Below are 21,847 nucleotides of genomic sequence, written 5' to 3'. Positions count from 1 at the left end.
GGGAGCTAGCTAAATGACTGTGGGTACACAGAATCACCCTCAGTGGGGACTTGTTGCCTCTACCTATGCTCTACTTGCATATTTGTAAATAAAACAAATACTGCAAGATACCATAAGTCCCTTATGCTCCAAAGGGATCCAAACCAGGTATGGACTAGCCTCAGGAACTTCTCATGACTCAAAGAAGTGGGGTGCATGTAACTAGTTAACTCATTCTTACCTGCAGTGGAGACACTGAACCCACAGTGAATGCACATGTATCAGAACCTACAAAATGAAAAAGCCAGTTTAATGCACTTCAATATTGTACTTAGTCCCAAACAGAGTGATCATATAGCTACTATAGCTCCAATTCAGTAAAGAAAATAAAATTGATTAACACATGCTGGACTTTAAGGACATTTCTGTTCTATCATATACTTTTCACTATTTGTTGGTATCTGAAGAAGTGAGCTGTGACTCACAAAAGTTCATACCCTACCACAAATTTTGTTATTCTTATAGGAGCTACTGGACTCTTGCTCTTTTCTACTGCTACAGACAGACTAATATGGCTTCCCATCTTGTTGAGACTTTTGTCACTTATTATTTCTAGGCAACTTTGTTTGAGAAACCTTATTCTAAAAGATTTTTGGTCAATTTCATCTATATAAGAACAATGAGAAAATGCAGTATTGATCTTACCTGTTGGACTTGCAAGAGTGAAGGAGTTGCTCCGAGATGGTGCAGGTGAAACACTGGGACTCAGCGTTGGGGACATACCTACATTAAATTGAGGGTTTTTTTTAAGAGAATTTTTCCCTGTGACAACCAGTATGAACTCATAATAAGCGTGGTTAAAATACCACCACTGCAATCTTAGGGAGGTGGTTCAGGAGAAAGGATGGAATAGACATTTAACTATAGAAATCACTACCAGCATCTCCGTGAGAGGAGCAACAGAAGCACCTTGGCACTTCCACCATAGACAGCTTCTACCTCAATGTTCCCTTCTGTGAAAAATAAGATAGCAGCAAATGAAGCATTTGCCTCACAGCACTTGCATAGAAACAAGGGTACTCCATATCTTGCTGTCCTGGCAACCAAGGAACCCCAAACAAGTATGGGCCACTAATTAACATTCTTCAGCCACTACCACTTTTACTACTATGCTGTATAGCTGCTCCAATTATCATGGTGCTTGACATACTAGAATCACTACACCTGATGAGATATTATCCACTTTGTGAGTCTCTCCTAATGAAAAAAAGCCACTGGCTTCAGTGGATCCACTATAAACCTAAATGCATCTATGGCACTCTCACAGAAATGCTGGGTCAGCAAGAACTTTATATAATCTAGAACTATTTAGGGTCAAAGTGCATATGTCACTCTCACAGTAGTGCGACAGTACTGGAGTTATGGTGGTACAAAGAGTTTGTAGGTGTGCCAGTGTTTGACTGAATATGCTCTCCTTTAGCTGCTTTAAGTTTCGGTCTGAAAAAGATGATCGGCATTATATTGGTACCCATCTTTTTCCCTTCTGGGGCTAATGCAGCCCCAGTAAACAACATGGAGGGAGAAGAGTTAGCCAGCTTTTCCTACTAATGTGGCCCCAATTCCGACCACTCTTTCTCTTACTCACACTTTCACTCCGTGACTACCTTTTAGGGCCAAATTACTTGTCTGGAATTCCAGTCATGGAACTCCAGCGTTACACAGAGTATGTCCCTTAGGTATTTTGAGATTCAGTCCTCATGTTCAAAACTACAACATGATATGGCCTCTGTAGGCAACAGGTATCAAGTCTGAATACTGTACCAAGTTATCTCTAAATGCCCTGTACATTTGTGTTTTGAAATGGTACAATGTCAGGAAAGCTATTACCACATGCTTTTTTTCTGAAAGTATAGATCGTATAGATTAGTATGCTGCTAAGAGGCAGACAATTAAATAAAGGTAAGAAGGGTTTAGCCTCTAACCCCAAGACTGTAGAATTTGGTACATCTCCCTCTCATAGAAAATACCTCTTATTTTATACTATTAGTCAAGAATATTTGAGACCTTTTTATTAGACCAACTTCACTTCAGAGTCTTGTAAGTGTTCATATGAAGCACACTGGTTCTTTATTTTGGCTCATGAAACACATGCATCTCAAAGAAAAGTGTGGTTCTGTGACCAGGATGATTATATCGTGGGAGAAGGCACAGAATGTTAATAATTCTAGACTCCAGGAACAGTGGCCCCTCTAGACCTTGTCTTGCTATTATGTTCCACCTGGTTTGAACCCAAACTCAAGTGCCAAATTCCTTAAGCAGCCTTAACAGCCTCAGTTTCTTGCTAGTAAAATAAAGCTGTTATATGCATAAAGAATTATGAGAATGCTTTACATGCTGAAAGCTTGGCAAGAAGCAGTTACTTCTGAGGAAGAATACTCCTCCTCTGTTCTAGGCAATGATAAAAAGAGAAAGTGTACCCTGAGCCATTTTATTAAGTGCTGTGAGAAAGACAAGGAGCTAAGAGAATATAAGAGAGAGAAGGTGAGAAGAGGCCGAAGAAAGGATGCACATTTAACCAAAGAACAATGCCAGGAATATGCTGACAATAAAAGCAACTCAGCAATAAAAAATTGCTTTATAGGGTTAAGTAGACAACTTCTTTAAAGGAAAGTGAGAAAGTCAGTCTATGGGCTAGGCATAGGATATGCTTTCTTATGACAGGACTTGGAGTCCTGTAACTATGGAAAGTAACATCAGGTACACCCCTCAACAAAACAAGGCTTCTGATAGTTCAGACTGAAAGTGGAAAACACACATGACCACACAGGAGGACAGGGGGTAATGCCAAAAACATAGTAATGATTGAAAAGTTCTAGAAACTATTAAAATAACTTGCCACAGATCAGTTGACCATTCTCAGTAATCAAGATGACTAAATATGCATCAATATGTTGATTTTTGACAGCATAAATGTTATAGAACAGAAGCAATAACAATGCAAGGATTTTAACTGAACTCCAATTTGTTTGGCACAGAGCTTTTTGATACAAATGCACTTTCAGGTAATCGTTCAACATCCAGTTCTGCCTAAATGCCTCAAAATCTCATCCTCTGTAGTTCAAAAACTTGGTACCACCTAAAGTAAATCTAATAGAACACAGAGTTACTAATTCTGTCATTACTGATGACAGAGCTGCTGTAGCATAGCGGTTAAGTGGTTCGGCTGCGAATCAGCACTCTACTGGTTCGAATCCCACTACTGCCATGAGCTCAATAGGTGGCCTCAGGGAAGCCACTCCTCTCAGCCCCAGCTGCCCAGCTGTATTGTAGTGTAATAACACTAACTTGTTCACTGCTCTGGGTGAAGCACTAATCTGTCTAGAAGAGCGGTATATAAGCACAGATAATTAGAACCAGTGTGCAGTAATATTTAGAATATCTAACTGGGACTTGGGAGACTGGTTCAAACCTTTGTTTACTCAGTGACCTTGTTCTAATCATGCTCTAACTGAACCTAACCTTCAAGGCGGTCATGATGACAAAATGGAGGAGGTAATAGCACCTCAAGCTCCTTAGAGGAAGGACAAAGCAAGAATGTAATAGATGATAAAGTGACTTCCCATTACAGGAGCTACACATAGCACAGTCCTTCTCACCTTGCAGATGAAAGGAGTGGGTAACCTGATTTCAGATTCCAGGCCTTGAAAACCCATAAATTGTGGACCTGTCAGCATATAGCAAATATATGTTCATGATGAAGGCTCAGTATATATAATCTCAAGCACAACATATGCCAGAGAGGAAGCCATATCAGTTTATTGTAGTGATTACAGCTAAGAGTGTTGTGGCATCTTAAAGGCTATATAGCAGCATAAACTTTACAACTTAAGCCTTTGCTGTAACATACTTGTTAGTTGTTATGGCTCTATAAGAATCCTGTTAAAATGATAATTTGTTCATTACACTAAGAAGCACACTGCATATCTGATAACCATGAATTCCATTTGCAAAGTGTTTCAAAGCACACATCAAAAAATGTATGTACCTGTGGGAGATTCTGAAAGGCTGCTTCTGGATTTCCTTCCTCTGCGTGTGAGGAACCGCTCACTCACTCGCTTTGCTTCTTCTAACAACTCAAGATTCTTCTTTTTATCTTCATCAGAGATTTTAACATCTGGCAGTTGGTCATTCACCAAGTCAATCACATGACCTGTGTTGTCTAAATAATAAGATATTCAGGTTACTAGTTAGGCAACAAAATTGTACATTTAGTTTCATTTATCTACCTTGTACATGGAGTGGGTTTTGCCCCATGATATTGCTATCCAGTTGTGCTCAGGGAGGAACCTGAGGATACCCAAGAGATCTGTGATGGGTTCTCCTGTCCTTTTTTAAAGTTTAAAAAGTAACTTCAGGATCCTTTCATCTGGATTAAGCATGGCATGGGAGGAGATGGGATGTTTGGGTAACCCTTTCCCCCCTGCACAATTTTCAAAGCACAATGAGCTCCTCTGAGTTGCTGTTAGTCCTAGGAGGGGAATCAGTTACCACTGGTCATCACTAACAAATCCCTTAATGATCTTGGACCCACCTACCTGCAGGGCTGCCTCTCTTTACTATTCTTTGCCATGAAAATTTTGCTCCTCCAAGCAAAGCCTCCTGGAGCGTGCTACTCTCCAAATGGAAAAGACTGGCTCCCACCTTACAGAGCAGCCTCCTTGAGGAGATCAGGAAGGCCCCACACGTATATCATTTCACAGAATGTGCAAAAGAGAAATGTTCAGGAGGGCATTATAACTGTAGCCTAATGGAACATCTCAGGAGGATGCTTTTATAAAGGAATAGAGTTGTAGTCTATTGCAATGCTTATTGTATATTACCACCTTGCTTTTACTGTTCTTTGTAACCCACTTTCTACGTTAAGGTGTGCCATACTTTAGACAGTTTTTAGTTTGAATTGTTTACTTATTCTGTCATCCTAGTGCTATCACATTGTTTATTGGATGTCTTATGCTGTTCGATTGAACTTTTAAAAATATTTTACAATCTGTCTTGAGTCTCAGCAAGAAAGGTGGGATACAAATGAAGTAAATAAATAAATGAAAGACAGACAATGAATGCTTTGCCTTATTTTTCCTGCCAATATTAAGTGTGTATTTGTGCACATACACAAGGGGTGAGTTCTACTGGGAGGGCAGCATAGGTGTCTTTTAATTTTAAAAGTACATGAAATCCAACCACGAATCTTCTGAGTTTCATCTAACTGTGTTTCCAGCCAAACGCTGCGATGACGGAAGCCTTATGCTGATGTGAAGGTCGGGGTTTTAAATGCCATTTAAGAAAAGGTAGCATGCTGTGCAGTTTGACCTCAGTGGTTTGTACTCCAAAGTTCTCCTGACTGACTGAACCCAAGTGGCTTTCAAAATACAGTTATTTTATATGAGACAGGAGGGGAACAAGATATTTTAAAAAACCCAACTTTTATTCACCACCATGGATAGGAAAATATATTGAGTAAACAGGCTTAAACTATTTACAGATAACTCACAGCTTTTTTTTGGACTTATCAAGCTATAATGTTTCAGTTATATTTGGTATCCAAAGAAAGGAGTTCTGACTCATGAAATCTTATACCCTGAATATCTTTTTTTCTCTTTGAGTATATCAAAAGAATTGGAATCTAAAGAAGGGAGCTTTGACTCTTGAAAGCTTACATCCTGAAAAATCTTGTTGGTCTCTAAGGTGCCATCAGATTCAAATCCTGCAGTTTTCCTGCAGACCAATATGGCTACTCACCTAAAACATTTCAGTTGTCAACTCCTGGCTGCACAGAACAGTTAACAGCTAAGATTTTATTCTTGAAGTGAATATTGACCTTCCCTGAGCCTTAAGATTCTTACAGTGTAAATGTGAACTCCTTCTAGAAACTACAATTTTTTAGCCGGTTTCCCTCCGAAACTGGGCCCTGATAAAGCTACAGCCTCTTCTGAAAACATTCACTACTTTAGCCAAGTTTCCCACAAAAGACAGACCCTGAGACCTATATAGTCTCCTGAGAAAGGATTTTCAGCCTACTTGTTCTGTAAGCATAAACCCTATCTTCAAACATCCACTTTTTCAGCCTGCTTTACGTTTAAGACAGACTCTGAGGGCCAAGCTACAAGTGACGAATGACACAGGTTGGACACTTGTCAGCTTCCCTCAAGTTTTGATGGGAAATGTAGGTAGCTTGGTGGAATGCTGGACAAGTGGCAGTTGAAAAGTCAATTGGACAGCAGTCGGAGAGCCAAGCTGCAAGACCAGAACACCTACATTTCCCATCAAAACTTGAGGGAAGCTGACAAGTGTCCAACCTGTGTCAGGCGTCACTTGTAGCTTGGCCCTGAGACAGGATCCTTCCAGCACTTTCTGAAGGCTCAGACCCTTTCTGTACTGAGCTGACAATGCAACAGCTTTTTCTTCCTCAATATTCCCCCTCCGCAAAATCTGGCTTCCTCAGCCATCCATGGACTGTGACTGGTTGTTAATGGCGCTGCACACATACACTAAACAGAGGAGTTAGCCGTGTTAGTCTGTAGTAGCAAAATCAAAAAGAGTCCAGTAGCACCTTTAAGACTAACCAATTTTATTGTAGCATAAGCTTCTCGAAAGCTTATGCTACAATAAAATTGGTTAGTCTTAAAGGTACTACTGGACTCTTTTTGATTATACACTAAACAGGCATACAAGGGATTGTTGACCCCCTCACAGTTGGTTATACAGCTGATCTTGAATGATCTAAAGACTTCATGCAATATAGTTAAAGGAGTGCATCATGCCATCTACACATTCAACAATATTTATGCTAAATGCAGATGTAACCATGACAGCACTCTCTGTAAACATTTCCTCATTATGTGACCGGCTAAAACTGTGTTCCAAACCTGGCAGTTTTGCTCTTAAACTTCATGAAGATACAGGCTTGCTTTAAAATGTATCCTATCCCATGCTCACTTTCATTTAAAAGCTTGAAGGGAGGGCACCATCTATTTTTATGTGTTATTAATTTTTTGCACGGTCTTAAATTCAAAGTAGAGGTTTAATATATCATACGGCGTGACTGTACAGTCATTAAAACCTCTCCAAACACTCAACTTTTCAGAAACCAATGGACTTTCATAGGTGAGATATCAAAGACTGTAAGCATACGCATGTGCTTTTAAAGGAAAGATCACATTAACAAAACTGATTTCTTACCAACAGAAGTCAATGAGGTATCCAATGCTCTAGTATGTCTGTTAGAATGCCGCAGATAAGGACTAATAGGTCTGGGGGGAAAGAAGCAAAACATGTTCTTTTATAGAATTGTTAAAATTAAATTTATGAATTAGATTCTTAAAAGCTATGCCATTTGCTCTCTCTTCAGGTTGGTCAACAAACACAATTCTTCTCTGAATCCAGACATTTATGTGAACTTCAGTTATTAATATTATGATGACCATTGCCACTTCACATACAGGAAATTCCACTCAAAAGGAGAAAGTGGATTGGCATATGAGAGGGTTTTGAGGGCACATAAAATGGTAATGTGCTTTCAAAGACAACACTTCCTATTGCCCTTTGGGTTTTTTTGTCGTGCTTGATATAACTTCTTCCACAATAGGTGGGAACAGGGCCGGATTGAGGGGGAGCAGGGGGGTAGTCTGTCCCTGGCGCCGCCAAGGAGAGGGCACCGGGTGCAGCTGCCAGCCACCGGAGCGCACAGGTGGCCTCCCAGCCCCCCACGCTGCCTTTCACCTGCCATGCAGGACAGAGGGCGGCCAGCTTGCCAGGCACCCCCTGTCCTGCAGGGCAGGCAAAAGGCAGAGCGGGGGGCTGGGAGGCCACCTGTGCCATTCGCCTGCCCCGCAGGACAGGGGATGGCCACCCACCCCCTGTCCTGTGGGGCAGGCAAATGGTGAGGACGGCTTCTGATCCCAGCCCCACGCTGCCTCTGCCAACTCATGGCATGCTGGGGCACCCAGCTTGCCGAGTGGATCTAGGGCGCTGGAAACTCTAGATCCAGCCACAGATGGGAAAGGAGATTTCAAGCAGATGAATGCCTTGAAAGGAATGGATGAAGGAGGCCTCTTCTCCTGCAACAGTCCTCTGCTCAGGTTGGCAACAGGCCTGTCAACTAGGGTTGCCAGGTCCCAAGGAGGTGAGAGTGGGTGATGGGGGCATTGCAAGGAGGCTAACACTAACACTAAATTGAGGGCTAATTTTTACTCCATGCAACGGTCACCTCCAGGCCGGATTCCTGTAACTCGCTTTATGCTGGGCTACCCTTGGGCGTGCTCCAGAAGCTACAACTGGTCCAAAATGCAGCAGCTTATATTCTAACTGGGAAGCTGTTCTGGATGCACATTACACCTGTTTTGAGCTAGCTGCATTGACTCTCAGGGGACTTTTGGATCAGGTTCAAGGTTTTAATCTTTAAAGCCCTTAATAGACTCGGACCAGCATACCTGCGGGACCATCTCTCAACCTATGTTCCCCAGAGAATACTCCGGCCAGCAGAAAAACAGCTGCTGGTGATCCCCGATCCCAAGAAGATTTGCCTTGCCTTGACCAGGGCCAGGGCTTTTTCAGCGTTGGCATCTACCTGGTGGAACTCTCTGTCTTTGGAGACTTGAACCCAGCAGGACTTATTATCATTCTGCTGGGTTTTTAAGACAGAGATGTTCCGCCAGCCTATGGAGGTGGATGGTTTCTCCAACCAGCCTTCTGCCAGTGGGGGGGACGACATGTGCCCTCTTGATTTAGGTTGTCATCAGGTGGATGGCCACCCCACCCCATGAGCCTTGATATTGAGAGAATGGGGATACACAATGTGTACTGCATTGATGTTTTAATATAATTGTAATCTGCTACCATTGTTTTTATCCTTACGTATACTAATATGTTGTGCTCCACTCTGAGCCTGTTTGCAGGAAGAGCAGACTAAAAGTCAAATAAATAAATAAATAATACTCAATTCCCCACCCCGGTATGGCCTGTTGGACCAGAAATTACATAATTCCTGGTGTGACATGGGGGTGCTCCCCTATGGGGGCAGTGGGGAGCACACAGGAGTGTGTTTCGCACCACTGCCATGTTCCTGTGCCTCCCTACTAAGAGGTGAGAGGTGAGGGGGGGGAGGTACACCGGGGTCTGGAAAGCCTAATGTTAACCAGGGAGGCTTTTCATTAAAAAAAATAAAAGTTGGGTTCTTTTTTATGTAAAAGAAAGTTGTGTACTGACTCACACATTTTCCAAGTATTGTTTCCTTCTGCTTTTCAAAAGCACTACTCATTTTTTTTCTTGCTCCCAAATTTATGCTTGGAAGCTTCCTCCCAGAACAACAACACAGAGCTCTCTCTCCCTTCAACTCACAGCTCAATACAGTTTCTTCTATGAAACTTTTTGCTTACTTCTTAGTTCCCACTCTAGCTACACACACAAAAATAATATATCCAGAAGTACTGGCTTACATTTACCACTTTGTCCCCCTTCCTCAGACTAAACTTAGGCTATAAGGTCTTTGAAGCAGGGATACATCTTTTGCTTGGGTCACTTGGTGAAAATCTATTTAACTGAAAGCAAGATATATATAATAACAACAACTGTGCTTATATACTGCTCTTCTAGACAGATTAGTGGCCCACTGATGAACAAGGTCAGTGTTATTATTATCCCCATAATACAGCTGGGGCTGAGAGGAGGGGCTCAGCCAAGGCCACTTGCTGAGCTCATGGCAATAGTGGGATTTGAACCAGCAGAGTGCTGATTCGCAATCCAACCACTTATAGATAAGCAACATCTATAAAGCAATAATTTTATTTACCTGAGGGATAGGTTTCTCTCTCTTTCTGTATCTTGTATGACTGTATTTTCTGGAAAAACTATAGAAGGTGTGTTGCATATTGCTACTTCAACAGAGGGCTCCTGAATAATTTGTGCCAAAAATATAATTAAAAAATTAGAAATATACTTAAAGATTGTTGTAATATCACAATAAAAACTATCACATTATTCTAATGTGTAAGAATACATTTAATTCTTTTACAAAAATTCTTTCACAGGTACCATAAAATTAAAATCTGATGGATGCCTTCAGTTAATTCCAACAAAAATTGGCATCTAACCTCTATTGTTTGGAAATAATTTTAATAATAACTCAAGCAAGTTTAAAATATGATTTTAAACAGATTGAGGAATCACTGCTGGCATTAGAAAGCCAGATAAATATAAGACATCCATTAAGAGTTGCAGTGGCGTAGCCCAAAATGTTCAGTCACAAAATACAAAAAAATGATGACAATCAAGTGTTGTCACAGTTGCCAATTCTAATTTGGGTACAGTGCTTGGGAAGGTCAGAGTCTGGGGAAGGGAAGGAACTCTGAGGGGATGTGATGTCATAGAATGTACCCTCTGAAGCTGCTATTTCCTCCAGGGGAGTCAGGAGATCAGTTGTAATTCTGGAAGAACTGCAGGCTTTATCTGGAGGTTGGTATGATGGAATTCATTTTAATGAAAGGTTTCCACAGTGCAGTGCTCAGACTGCCTGGAAGGAGACCTTGATCGACAGGCTGCTCTCCCCTCTCTCTGATTGTCTAGTTAGAATGACAGTTGATACAAGATTTTTCAGTTCAGTTAGGAATTTGAGTTCACTGGAGAGTATGGAGTCTGAAAAGGAAGGTCAGACTGGTACCCCTCTGAAGCGAGAGAAAAGAGAATATTTGCCCTAACTGTGACAACATTGTCTAAGGAGGCCTTTCAGTGATTAGTCCAAGTATAAAAGCCAGCACAAATTGAAACCCATTTACACAGCCAAGATAGAACTGGGGGTGTGTTTTTGGCAGAGTGACTGGGTAGTAAGTAGAGACTCTCATTCAGTCAAGTGAACAGGGTTATGTCTTATGAAGAATAATAATTCCTGCCCAGTGTCAAGAAAGAGAGGTTTGGCTTCCTGGGTCTGTTGTAAAGGGGGAAAGTGTGTTGAACTAACATCAGAACACCTAAGTTGTAAAGGGGAATCTGTGGAGAAAACAGGTTGCACTTACCTGTGACTGTTGTTCATCGAGTGCCTTCTGTGCAGGCATGCATGGGACTGTGCAGGCACAGGCCAGCCACGGAAACAGATTCTCTAGCTCTAAATCTATAGAGGGCACTCTGACCAGCCAGTGCACATGTGTGTTTTTTCCCCACCAAAATCATGCTGTAGGTCAGAGCGCCCCCTTTTTCCTCAGTTCTCCTGAGCCACTGCAGAGCACAGATGCAAAAACCCATACTCACAGCAGAGCAGGAGAGAGGGAATGTGTGCCTGCACAGAAGACACTTGATGAACAACAGTTATAGGAAAGTGCAACACTGTTTTCGTTGTCGTTCTTCTGTGCAGTCCCACATGGGAGAGTAACAAGCTACTCACTTGTGGAGGTAGATGTGAACGAATAGAGAGAGAGGGATCGCAGTTCCAACCACTGTGTCTGTCCTGGAATTTGTATCAACCAAGTAGAGCCGGATGAATGTGTCTACCGATGACCAGGTGGCAGCCTGGCAGATGTCCCAAAAAGTAGTTCTCCTCAGGAGGCAGCAGACAGTGTTTAAGCCCTGGTGGAATGAGCTCAGACAGTCACTGGGCAGGAGGACCCTGCTGAATGATAACACCGTCTGATGGTTGCAACTATCCACCTGGAAAGAGACTGATTAGAGACAGGTAGACCCTTGTGTGGGCCAGCATAACAAATAAAGAGAGCTTGTGACTTTCTAAACAGTCTCATTCTTTTTATGTAGTACATCAGTGCATTCGGATTCTGAAGTGGGATTAGGAAGGAACACTGGAATGTTACTTTCTGTTGAAGGTGGAATTTTGACTACCTTGGGGAGAAACTGAAGGCTAGGATGGAGAATGACCTTTTTTGAGAAAATTTGAAGGAAGGGGGGGATCTACCCTCAGGGCACCTAATTAATCTACCCTCCTAATGATAGCTATCAAAAAGGCTACTTTCCAGGATAACAGAGCAATGGGACAATGTGCCATGGGTTCAAATGGTGATAGCATCAGTTGGGCTAAGACTAATGACAGGTTCCACTGTGGTACTGGTGCTATCTTAGGAGGGAAGGTGTTAATCACTCCCTTAAGGAATTGTCTAGAGGCATTGTGGGAAAACACGGTCTTGCCATCTATGGTTTCATGAAAGGCCAGATGCACCTTTACTGAGGAGGTTGATAGACCCCTCTGTAGGAGTGAAATGAGATATTTAAATATAATGGAAAGAGGACATATGAAGGAGGAATGCCCCTCACTGATAATCCATTTGTCAAATTTATCTCATTTTAGCCTGTAGGAAGACCTCATAGAGGGTTTGAGGAGGACCTGAGCCACTTCTCTGGAGAAGGAGGGATTCTGCAAAAGAGGAGCCATGCTGAGAGCCTGAGAGTGGCTATGTTATGATGGAACACTTGACCCCCTCTGTAGAAGATCTGGTGCTAGTGACAAATGAATGAATTTTCCCTTGGCCAGCTCCCATAGAGTGGGGAAGCAATTCCTTCAGGACCAGAATGGGGCAATAAGGATGCTCTGTGTTCTGAAGAACTGTATTCTGCATATGACCCTTGGGAGCAAGGTGGTTGGGGGGAAAGCATAGCAAAGTCCTTGGTTCCCAGGAACCTGGAACACATCCTCCAGGGAATTGGGGTCCAACTCTGCTAGGGAGCAGAAGGTCCTGGCCTTTGTGTTGTTGGAGTTGGCAAACAGGTCAACATCTGGGAACCCCCACTGATGGAAAATGGGTCATATGCATTTGTTGTTGATTGACCATTTGTGACAAGGGCAGAATAAACAACTGAGTGAACCCGCCCTGATGTTTGTTGCCAGCTATGTATATTGCTTGGGGATGGACATTGTTTTCCATTGCCCATGTCCATATCCTTGCCACCTCGGCACACAGAGCCAGTGATACCATTCCTCCCTGCTTGTTCAGGTAGTAAAGTGCCATGGTTTTGTCGGTGTACCTAAACTCTTCTGTTGCATAACAGTCCTGCAAAAGAAGCAAGAGAGTAATGGATCGTTCCCCACTCACGCAAAATTAATATGTAGGCCAAGTTCTGAAGGGGATCAAGTACCCTGTGTGGAGAATTCTTGACAATGAGCCCCCATCCCAATAGGGAAGCATCAGTAGTGACTGAAATTTCCGGGTGCTGAATGCCAAAAGATTATCCTGAAGGGACCACCATTGTGAAGAGCGAATAATAGCTCTTGGGATGGATAGACACATCTCAAGGGAGTCTATCAGAGGGCTGAAACGTCCGACAAACCAATTTTGTAATGGACTCATAAAAAGCCTAGCAAAGGGGATCACACCGGTGGTAGCAGCCATCAGCCCTAGTAGCCTCATAATGGACCTGGCTGATTGAAAACAATTAAATTGGGAAGTTCTAACTTGAGACCTCAAGGAAGATGCCCTATCTAAGGGTAAGTAAGCCATGCCCTCTATGGAGTTTAGTCTGGCTCCTATAAAATGTATGTCTTGAGAAGAGGTTAAGGAAGACTTCTTTCAATTGATTAACAGGCCCAAGGTAACATTAGATAAATGTGGTCCAAAAGGAGCTCCCTCAACTGGGGAACTAAAAGCCAGTCATCAAGGTATGGGTAAATGTGGCAACTTCTAGATTTAAGGAATCCAACAGCAGCAGCCATGCATTTTGTGAAGACCCTAGGAGCTGAAGATAATCCAAACAGAAGGGAGGCGTACTAAAAAAATGTGTACCATACATGAACCTCAAATATTTTCTGTTTAGGATGAATGCTTATATGAAAATAAGCATCCTTGAGATCTATCACAGCAAGCCATGAACCTAGTTGCAAAAACTGAACATTGGACAGAGTTAACATTCTAAATCTCTCACCTTTAATAAACTGGTTCAACTGATGGAGGTCTAATATAGGCCTGGTTTCACTGCCTTTTTATCAACCAAAAATATTTAGAATAAAACCCCAGCCAGGGTGGCTCTCTTCTAGAGTAATTCAATAATCACAGAGTGCAATTGTGGCGATGTTGGAACAGTTGAATACCCTAGGGGGGACACTTCTAAAAATTCAAATGGTAACCAAATGCAATAATGGGAAGCACCCAGGAGTAATCTGTTACAGTGTTCCACTGTGGTAGGAAAAGGGAAAGCTGTCCAGAAAGCTCTCAGAGTGCACTGTGTATGATTCAGTTCATTAGAAAAGGAGTTTTGGCCCTTGAGATTGTTTGGGTGACTATGGCTGGGGTTATTTATCCCTGGGCTTGGAAGATTCTTGGTAAGAACTGTAGCCTATCTGTGACTGGTAGGAATGGTAAGGGTACCTATTAGGGTATTGCTGATATTGTTGTCCCCCTCGGTAATGATATCTTGAGCCTTGCTGGAAATGCTGATGTTGTTATTTGTGGTGTTGTGGTGCAATCACTCCCAATGAACATGCAGTTTGGTGGTTTCATTCCATTTGGGTGAGAAACTCATCAGTCTTTTCTGAGAATAAAGAAGTTCCCTCAAAGGGAAAGTCTTCGATCTTCCTCCACTTATCATACGGTAAGGCTGTTGATTGAAGCCAAGCATGGCAATTTAACATTATAGCAGAAGACATAGAGTGTGCAGAACAATTACCAGCATGTTTACTGGCAGACATTTGTTGTTTTGCTAACTTAACTGCTTTGCCCTGAAGGATTCAGACTAGGGATCTCCTATCTTCAGGGAGATCTTGAATATAATTAGATAGTCTCTCCCAAAGGAAAGGGTTATACGAGCCCGATTGCCTCAAAATTAGCAATCCTGAAATTTAGAGAGACTGATGAATAGCTTTCCAATGCTGTCTAATTTCCTGCCTTCATGGTCCACATGGGAGAAATGAGAGCCATATTTATATCTGGGCTGGATCTCCTCTGCCACGAGAGACAAAGGGCAAGGGTGGGTGAATAAGAAGGTGCAATCCTGTTGCTTCAGTTTGTAATAGTATTCAATCTTTTTAGAGGTTGCTGGTGTTGAGGTTGGTCTCTCCCAGATACCGTGGGTGATGTCTAGGAGATCCTCGACCACTGGGAAGGCCACAGTAAAGTGCCCGTAAGAATTTATTCTTAGGCTTTGTGGTGGAAGCAGATACATTCCAAATTTAGTGCCTTGGCCATTCGGAGCACCTGCTCTGAAAAAAACCTAAAATCCTCATCAGGAGATGAAGCAGAGGTGTCCCCCACTGTTTCTCTGGGGAAGGATCAGAAGCTATGTCAGAGATGACATCAATATGGGATGCTGCCTCTTCCTCCTCTTCTTCAGATAGAGTATGGCAGATGCTGTGGTTGGAACTGATGAGCTGAAGTTGTTGGTTCCAAGGATGTTGGATGCTTCAGAACTGAAGGAGCTGATGGTGTAGTTGGCATGAATAGAGCATTCTGTAGCTATGATACAAAGTCCTGCCAGTTTGGGGCAGGATTTGGCAAAGGTGTGTTGAAGGACCATGGTGTTGGAACCGATGTGATCCCCAAGGATGTTGGAACCTGGGGAGGGATCCAGATCTGAGGTTGGTTATAGAAGGTAGATGGACCCAACATCAGAACCAAAGACCCTGGAGGAGCTGGAACTGGTAGTATAGGAACTGATGTTGACTGCATAGATTCTGTTTTGGCCGAGATGAGGATTGGGTCAAAATTGTCAACTGGGCTTTTCTCCTGATCTTCATGATGTAACGAGGGAGTGGGGGGAAATGAGGGAGTAGTTGCAGGTATGATCATCTCCACAATCAAGGATGGTGTCAACAATGCTGACCGACATTTCTGGTAGGTAGAAGTTGAAGCCGGTCTTTTAGGGTGCCTCGACTTGAATTTGGACTTTTTGGTGGGCGGTTCTGAAGAAGCCTGTTCCAAGTGTCCTAATTCTAGGGAACATCTCTTAGGTCAATCAGCAGCCCCTATGGTCTTTGCCGAGCAGCCCCTATGGTTGGTCAGCAGCCCCTATGGTCGGTCAGCAGCCCCTATGGTCTTTGGTTCTGAGAACAAGATTGGAACTGAGCTTTGTAGTTTCGGCAGAGCTGAGTGTCCTGATCTTGGAGTTGCAGGGGGAGCTGCCTGAGGGGTAGGGTCATGCTGCCTGAGGGGTAGGGTCATGCTGCCTGAGGGGTAGGATCATGCTCAACATATGATTTTTCTATTGGCTTACCAGACCGAGAAAGCACCATCTCCCACATGACAGCCTTGAGATGAGTGGCATGATTGCTATGGGCCTTTGTGGTGAATTTCTGGGAGATGCAGCAAACTGAGAAGTTGTGGGACTCGCTGAGACAGAAGGCACAGAAAGTGCTCATCAGAGTGCGGCATCTTAGTGTTGCACTTAGAGCACTTCTTAAGTAACACTTTTGGGGACATAGTGAACCAATATTAATAAGTAGAGAAAACTCAGAGAAGGAATAGAGAAAGGAAGAGTACAGTAAAGAAGAACCTCTTTCTAAGGGGGCGAGAGAAGAACTGAGGGAAAAGGGGCGCTCCAATGCAATTTCGGTGGGAAAAAATGTGCGTGCATGCTGGCTGGTCAGAGCACCCTCTATAGGTTTAGAGCTAGAGCATCTATTTCCGTGGCTCGTCTGCACCTGCGCAGTCCCATGTGGGACTGTACAGAAGAATGATGATGAAACATTGTTGCTTTAACCAAAATATGAGACTACAAACCTCTCACTCTTAAGGATTGTAAACATTGGAACTAATCTGCAAGCAAACTATTGTGCCTATTACTGTTAAAGTATTCTGTTCTACCAACAGATTTTACCTCAGCATTTCATTTCCTGCCTACCCATATTCTGTCCCTGCCTGTTCAATAAAGTTGCTGTTTCTTTTGTGAGTTACTCAGCCTCTGGTGCCATTTCATATAAAGAAGAAAAGGGCCCCTGCTTTCCACCCTATCAAGTTTCTGGGTTGGGCTGAAAAGCCAAAAATATACCTGCTGATCATGGTGGGACAAAAGGAACTTTACAACTTTAAAATTACTAACAGAGACACACTACTTGAGGCTGCTCAGTCAAAGCAGGCAAACTTAGATTTTGGTGGGAAAATCTGCCTCAGAGTGGGGGAACGAAGGGTGGGGCTTCATCATTGTTGGCAACCCTACATCCACTTCACCCAATACAAGATAAGTTTGTCCCAGTTAACAGAGAATTATCACTTACATATCTCATGAACAGTTAATGAAACTAAGAGCCAAGCTACAAGTGACGCCTGACACTTGTCAGCTTCCCTCAAGTTTTAATGGGAAACGTGGGCATCCTGGTCTTGCAGCTGTAATGGAGAGCCAAGCTATAAAACCAGGATGCCTACATTTCCCATCAAAATTTGAAGTAAGCTGACAAGTGTCCAACCTGTGTAAGGTGTCACTTGTAGCTTGGCTCTAAGGGGCTTCTCTCTGTGCTCAAAATTCCAGCTTATAGTATTTCCTTGAAAAACAATATTATTTTGTCCCAGTTCAATTTAGGCGTAGGGCTTCTTTTTGGAAAATATAACAGGCTAGTGGCGCTCTGCTCAGCATTTATAAATTTCTAACAGCAGATCATGTGAAAGATATCTATGCATATAAATAAGTTTTTTTGCATGTATCATTTGCTGGCTTGCGACATCCAAGTGACCAAGCAGTCCTTAGCACTATATTGTTTTGAATGAGATGTGCATTACAATATGCATTCAAATACACATCCACATTCATGCACAACAAACTGTACATTAACAGTTTGCTTATGCATGACTAGAGGCCGAGTGTTGCCAACGTTTTTAGTGAAATGTAGTCTTAAAACTATTCTAAATATTTAGACGTTTTTGGAGTAGCAATCTATTTTTAAGACTTCCTTTCGTTGTTTTGCAAAAAAATTCCATCTGAACTTCAAACTTCACATTAAAATATACAAAGATACATATATTTCCATTCTGAGGCGACTGGGGAGGGATTTTCACCTGGAAAATAACACCGAAGTAAAGGGCTCAACACGTATTCTCTTCCACTCTAAACAAACTGGCACCCCTCCACATCTGCATTTCAGCTAAAAAATAGGCAGGAAGAGATTTATCACAGCATAATGTGTAGTTTGGCTTGCAAAGATGTTTTCTAGACAAAAAACAAAGACACTAACAAATTTATTGAGGCTACATGGTCTTGGGGTTACAAATAAAAGACATGCTGATGATCTGCCAGGTATTTTATTTCATTTAACAATCTAGAATGCAGAAGACGCTATGTTTTCATATTTTAAACTAGGTTGCCTCCTTTTCAGGGTTTGACTACATTGCAGCGCAAACTTGCATGCTGTTGGATTGGAAGGTTAGCACCATATTCATAACAGATTTCTATCTCCTTTTACTGCTGCCAAGTTAAAAGCAAATCCTACTTTACATAGCAACTACATTATATATCGAGAAACACAGCCCACTGTTTCTTTCCCTGCATACTATAAGGGATTTTTCTTGACTCCTACACTCATATGTTGCCCTTCAAAATTGTGCAGATGTACAGATTTCAGTGTACTGTAAAATTGACTGTGATATGGAGATGATGTGCATATACCATGACAATGCTTTTCCATGAGTCTGTTTTACAGCTTTTCAGGGCCCTTTCCCCATTAACAAAGCAATCAGCAGCCTTTGTACTTTCTTCATTCCAGAGTCCCACACAGTCTCCATGCTATTCCCTTGTACCAAGCTGAGTTTGGGAGACAGCGTGTAACATTCTACCAGTTTTATCTCCAAATAAAATATAATACTATGAGAAAAAGAAACAGGGAAGCATTATTAAGCACAAGTATGTAAACTTTGAAGAATTAGGAAAGCATTGATGATTTGGGCCATGCACAGCATCCACACAATTATAGCATGTCTGTGATTCAAAAACACACTTGTGCGAACACCACTTTATAAGCATTTCTGCCAACTTCCAAGTAAGCAGAGATCTGCTGTAATAAGCCCTCAGACGTGTCCACAGTGCCAGTTACCCATAAAGCCAGTTACCTATAAGGGAGCCATGTTTTTATTCCATGCCAGGCAAATGTTTTAGATATACCGCAATACAATAAAACTGTATGCAATGAAGAAAAATCAAGTTCTGTCCAACTTATACTCTATGTCTCCTAATCTGCTCGACCTGTACCGTATGCCTCCCAATTGACTGCTCACCAAGATCACACACAGCTGTTTATCTTACACCAGGAAACTAGCTCTCTGCACAATGTGCTATTTAGTCAGTATATATGACAAATCACTGCAGGACTCATGCTGACAATATGTTCCTATGATGTTAAAGGAAAAATACCGGATGTTTTTATCCAAAGAGTAGAATATTGTGTCCTAGGTTTAAAAGTCAATGATAAAATAAAACTTCATGCCAGATATACATTGGCTTTAAAGTTTTCAACACATCTTAAAGAACATGATGATCTGGGTTTTTTGTTTTAAAGATGACTGTGGAAAAAAACAGACAGATATATTTTTAAGATACTAGGCACAATAGACCTTTATTACGTGATCGAGTGGAGGGCAAGTGGAACGCAAGTGAACAGGGAGAAATACATGTGAGTCTGTTTACTTGCCATTCAAGTGTCATGCATCACTTGTAGCTTGGCCCATAGTATCATGTGTAAGGGAAACTATGTACCAAGTACTGTCAATATGACAAGGAAGCACACTGTGCTGCACTGTGCTTCCCTTTCACTTCAGCTAGAATGTCCTTCAGCACCTCAGGGGGTACTTATAGGGCTGGCTTTAAATCTGGATGAAAGAAGAACACAGTATTAAAAAACAATTTCATGGAGTCCTCCAACAGAAGTTGCCCCAGGGTCAGCACTGGCTGAAGCCCAAAGCTGAACAAGTAGTAGAACATTCCAAACTATGTCCTCATAGCAGCCAATCCGACTGAGAAGTTGACAGGCACTCCAAGTACAAAAGGGATTAAGATACTCTGCCCGCTCCACAAATAAGGAGATCAACAAAGGATAATAGTATCAGAAATAAAATCATCTTCCCGTATCACGACTTATGTGATACCCCCAAGCCCGGGACTTGTTTTCTTGGACCTTTGGGGAGATCTAGATATTCCTCATTTGCGGAAGGCATTGGTCAGAACTCTCCTAGTAGCTGCAAAAACCACAATTGCACTCAGGTGGAAATCGCAATACCCACCCACTCTTGACATATGGTATAGAATAGTGTGGGATCACCTTATAATGGAAAAGATAACAGACAGAATTCGAGTATTGCAAAACCCCTCCAAACCTACACAATTTTACGCACAATGGTACCCCTTTCTGGAATTTTTATCTCAGAATGAATGGCTGATCTCTAAGCTACCTCACTACGCGATTATAAACCCCGAAATTTGAACTATGGATTTACTCTGCGACATACTGGATGTGCCTGTACATGCTTTTCCCGATGCTGTTGTAATTAGCTTGCTTAACACTGTATTAGAATCCTGTTGATTATGTATAATATTTGCACACTTGATTATTGCCGACTATTAGTGTTTTGATGTTTATGTATTGTTGTATTGTTGTATCTGAACATTGTTACGTATGATACCACCTTTTTTCTACGCATTTATTGTTGATCTTGTTACTTGTTATACTTTCAATAAAAACTTTAAAAAAAAGAAAAGAAATAAAATCATCCATCTTCAATTGACAGTTCTGTAACAATTTGTTAATCTATACTGGTTCCCAGGTATTGTTGATGTGGATCATACTACTGAAAAATTAATCTAGTTCTTGACTGTAACATCCAGAATTTGCCTTATGTTGTGACATTACAATGGTTTGCATGTTCCTTCCCGATACAGTCAAAAGAACAAGTAGAGTGTGCTGGATCAGACCAGTGGTCCATCTAGTCCAGCATAATGTTTCATACAGTGGACAACCAGTTTCCCTGGGGAGAGGCAATGATATGGAATTAGTGTGCATATGTGAAGAAACATACCATGTGCAATATTATATCACCCATCAAACCATGATTTTACCAGTACATTAAATATATCACCCCAACAAGAAATTAGTATATTTAGATATGTACAACATATTTACTGAGGTTTTTCAGCATTCTGTCAGTATAACAGATTTTATAAGATTACTTACTTTATCTGTAGATGGCAAAATGGAGTGATGATGAGTCTCAGTTGACTGGCTCATATCTTCAGGAACAGTCGGCATGATGGGAACTGAAGGCCACATTGGATTGTAATGTGGACTAAAGAGACCATGCACTGATGGAAATATGTGTTTCAAATTAACCTCTGAAGAAAAAATCTGAGGGGCTTGGAGATCCCAAGTCTATAATAGATGCTAAAAAAAAAATACAAGTCAAATCCATTTAAAAACTAAATTGTTAACACTAGGATCACTTTATAATAATAAGCAGCAATAAAGTTTAAAGGACAAGTTATATTTCCTGTTATGTTTTAATTAACTGAGGCTTTTAAGGTCTAATGTAATATAATAAGGACATTTTAAGAGAAGCTTTTTTTCTACATTCTTTGAATTACAGCATCAGAAGTTTCACTGGGGACTTTTAAAGTGTTGTCTTACAAGTTTAGATATAACTATACATTCACTCTTGCAGCTACTCTATGAATACCCAAGAATCTATATAATCTATATAATATTTCACATAATATTTGCTCTATAGTGTGTATCAGTATTATCATTAGAAGCTGGGACCTGTAAAGAACCATTTGAGGGGGAAGAAATCTGGAAATCTCCCTCCCAGTCTCCAATCGTCTCCCTTTAGCATTCTATAAGGTCTCAGAGGCTTGAGTGTCTCAACATTCCATGCTCCTGGAACATATTCAGTCCTTATCAGGCTGGGTTTGCTTACAA

The 21,847-nt window shown here is 41.7% G+C and overlaps 1 protein-coding gene across 1 annotated transcript in view; it reads right to left on the bottom strand.

The window, feature by feature from the left end:
* Positions 1 to 21,847, bottom strand: part of IRAG1 (inositol 1,4,5-triphosphate receptor associated 1) — a 152,985-nt gene that overhangs the window by 51,341 nt on the left and 79,797 nt on the right. Inside the window, exons 14-19 of the mRNA XM_054969988.1 lie at positions 21,086 to 21,301; positions 9,824 to 9,921; positions 7,216 to 7,286; positions 4,025 to 4,198; positions 685 to 762; positions 221 to 267 (exon numbers count right to left, since the gene is read on the bottom strand). Of these exons, the coding sequence (XP_054825963.1) occupies positions 221 to 267; positions 685 to 762; positions 4,025 to 4,198; positions 7,216 to 7,286; positions 9,824 to 9,921; positions 21,086 to 21,301 (684 nt within the window). The remainder of the gene's footprint in view (positions 1 to 220; positions 268 to 684; positions 763 to 4,024; positions 4,199 to 7,215; positions 7,287 to 9,823; positions 9,922 to 21,085; positions 21,302 to 21,847) is intronic.

The sequence above is a fragment of the Eublepharis macularius genome, chromosome 2 (genome assembly GCF_028583425.1).
Source record: "Eublepharis macularius isolate TG4126 chromosome 2, MPM_Emac_v1.0, whole genome shotgun sequence".
Lineage (NCBI taxonomy): Eukaryota > Metazoa > Chordata > Lepidosauria > Squamata > Eublepharidae > Eublepharis > Eublepharis macularius.
The sequence above is the reverse complement of the archived record's forward strand: the minus strand, read 5'-3'. Positions and strand labels throughout refer to the sequence as shown.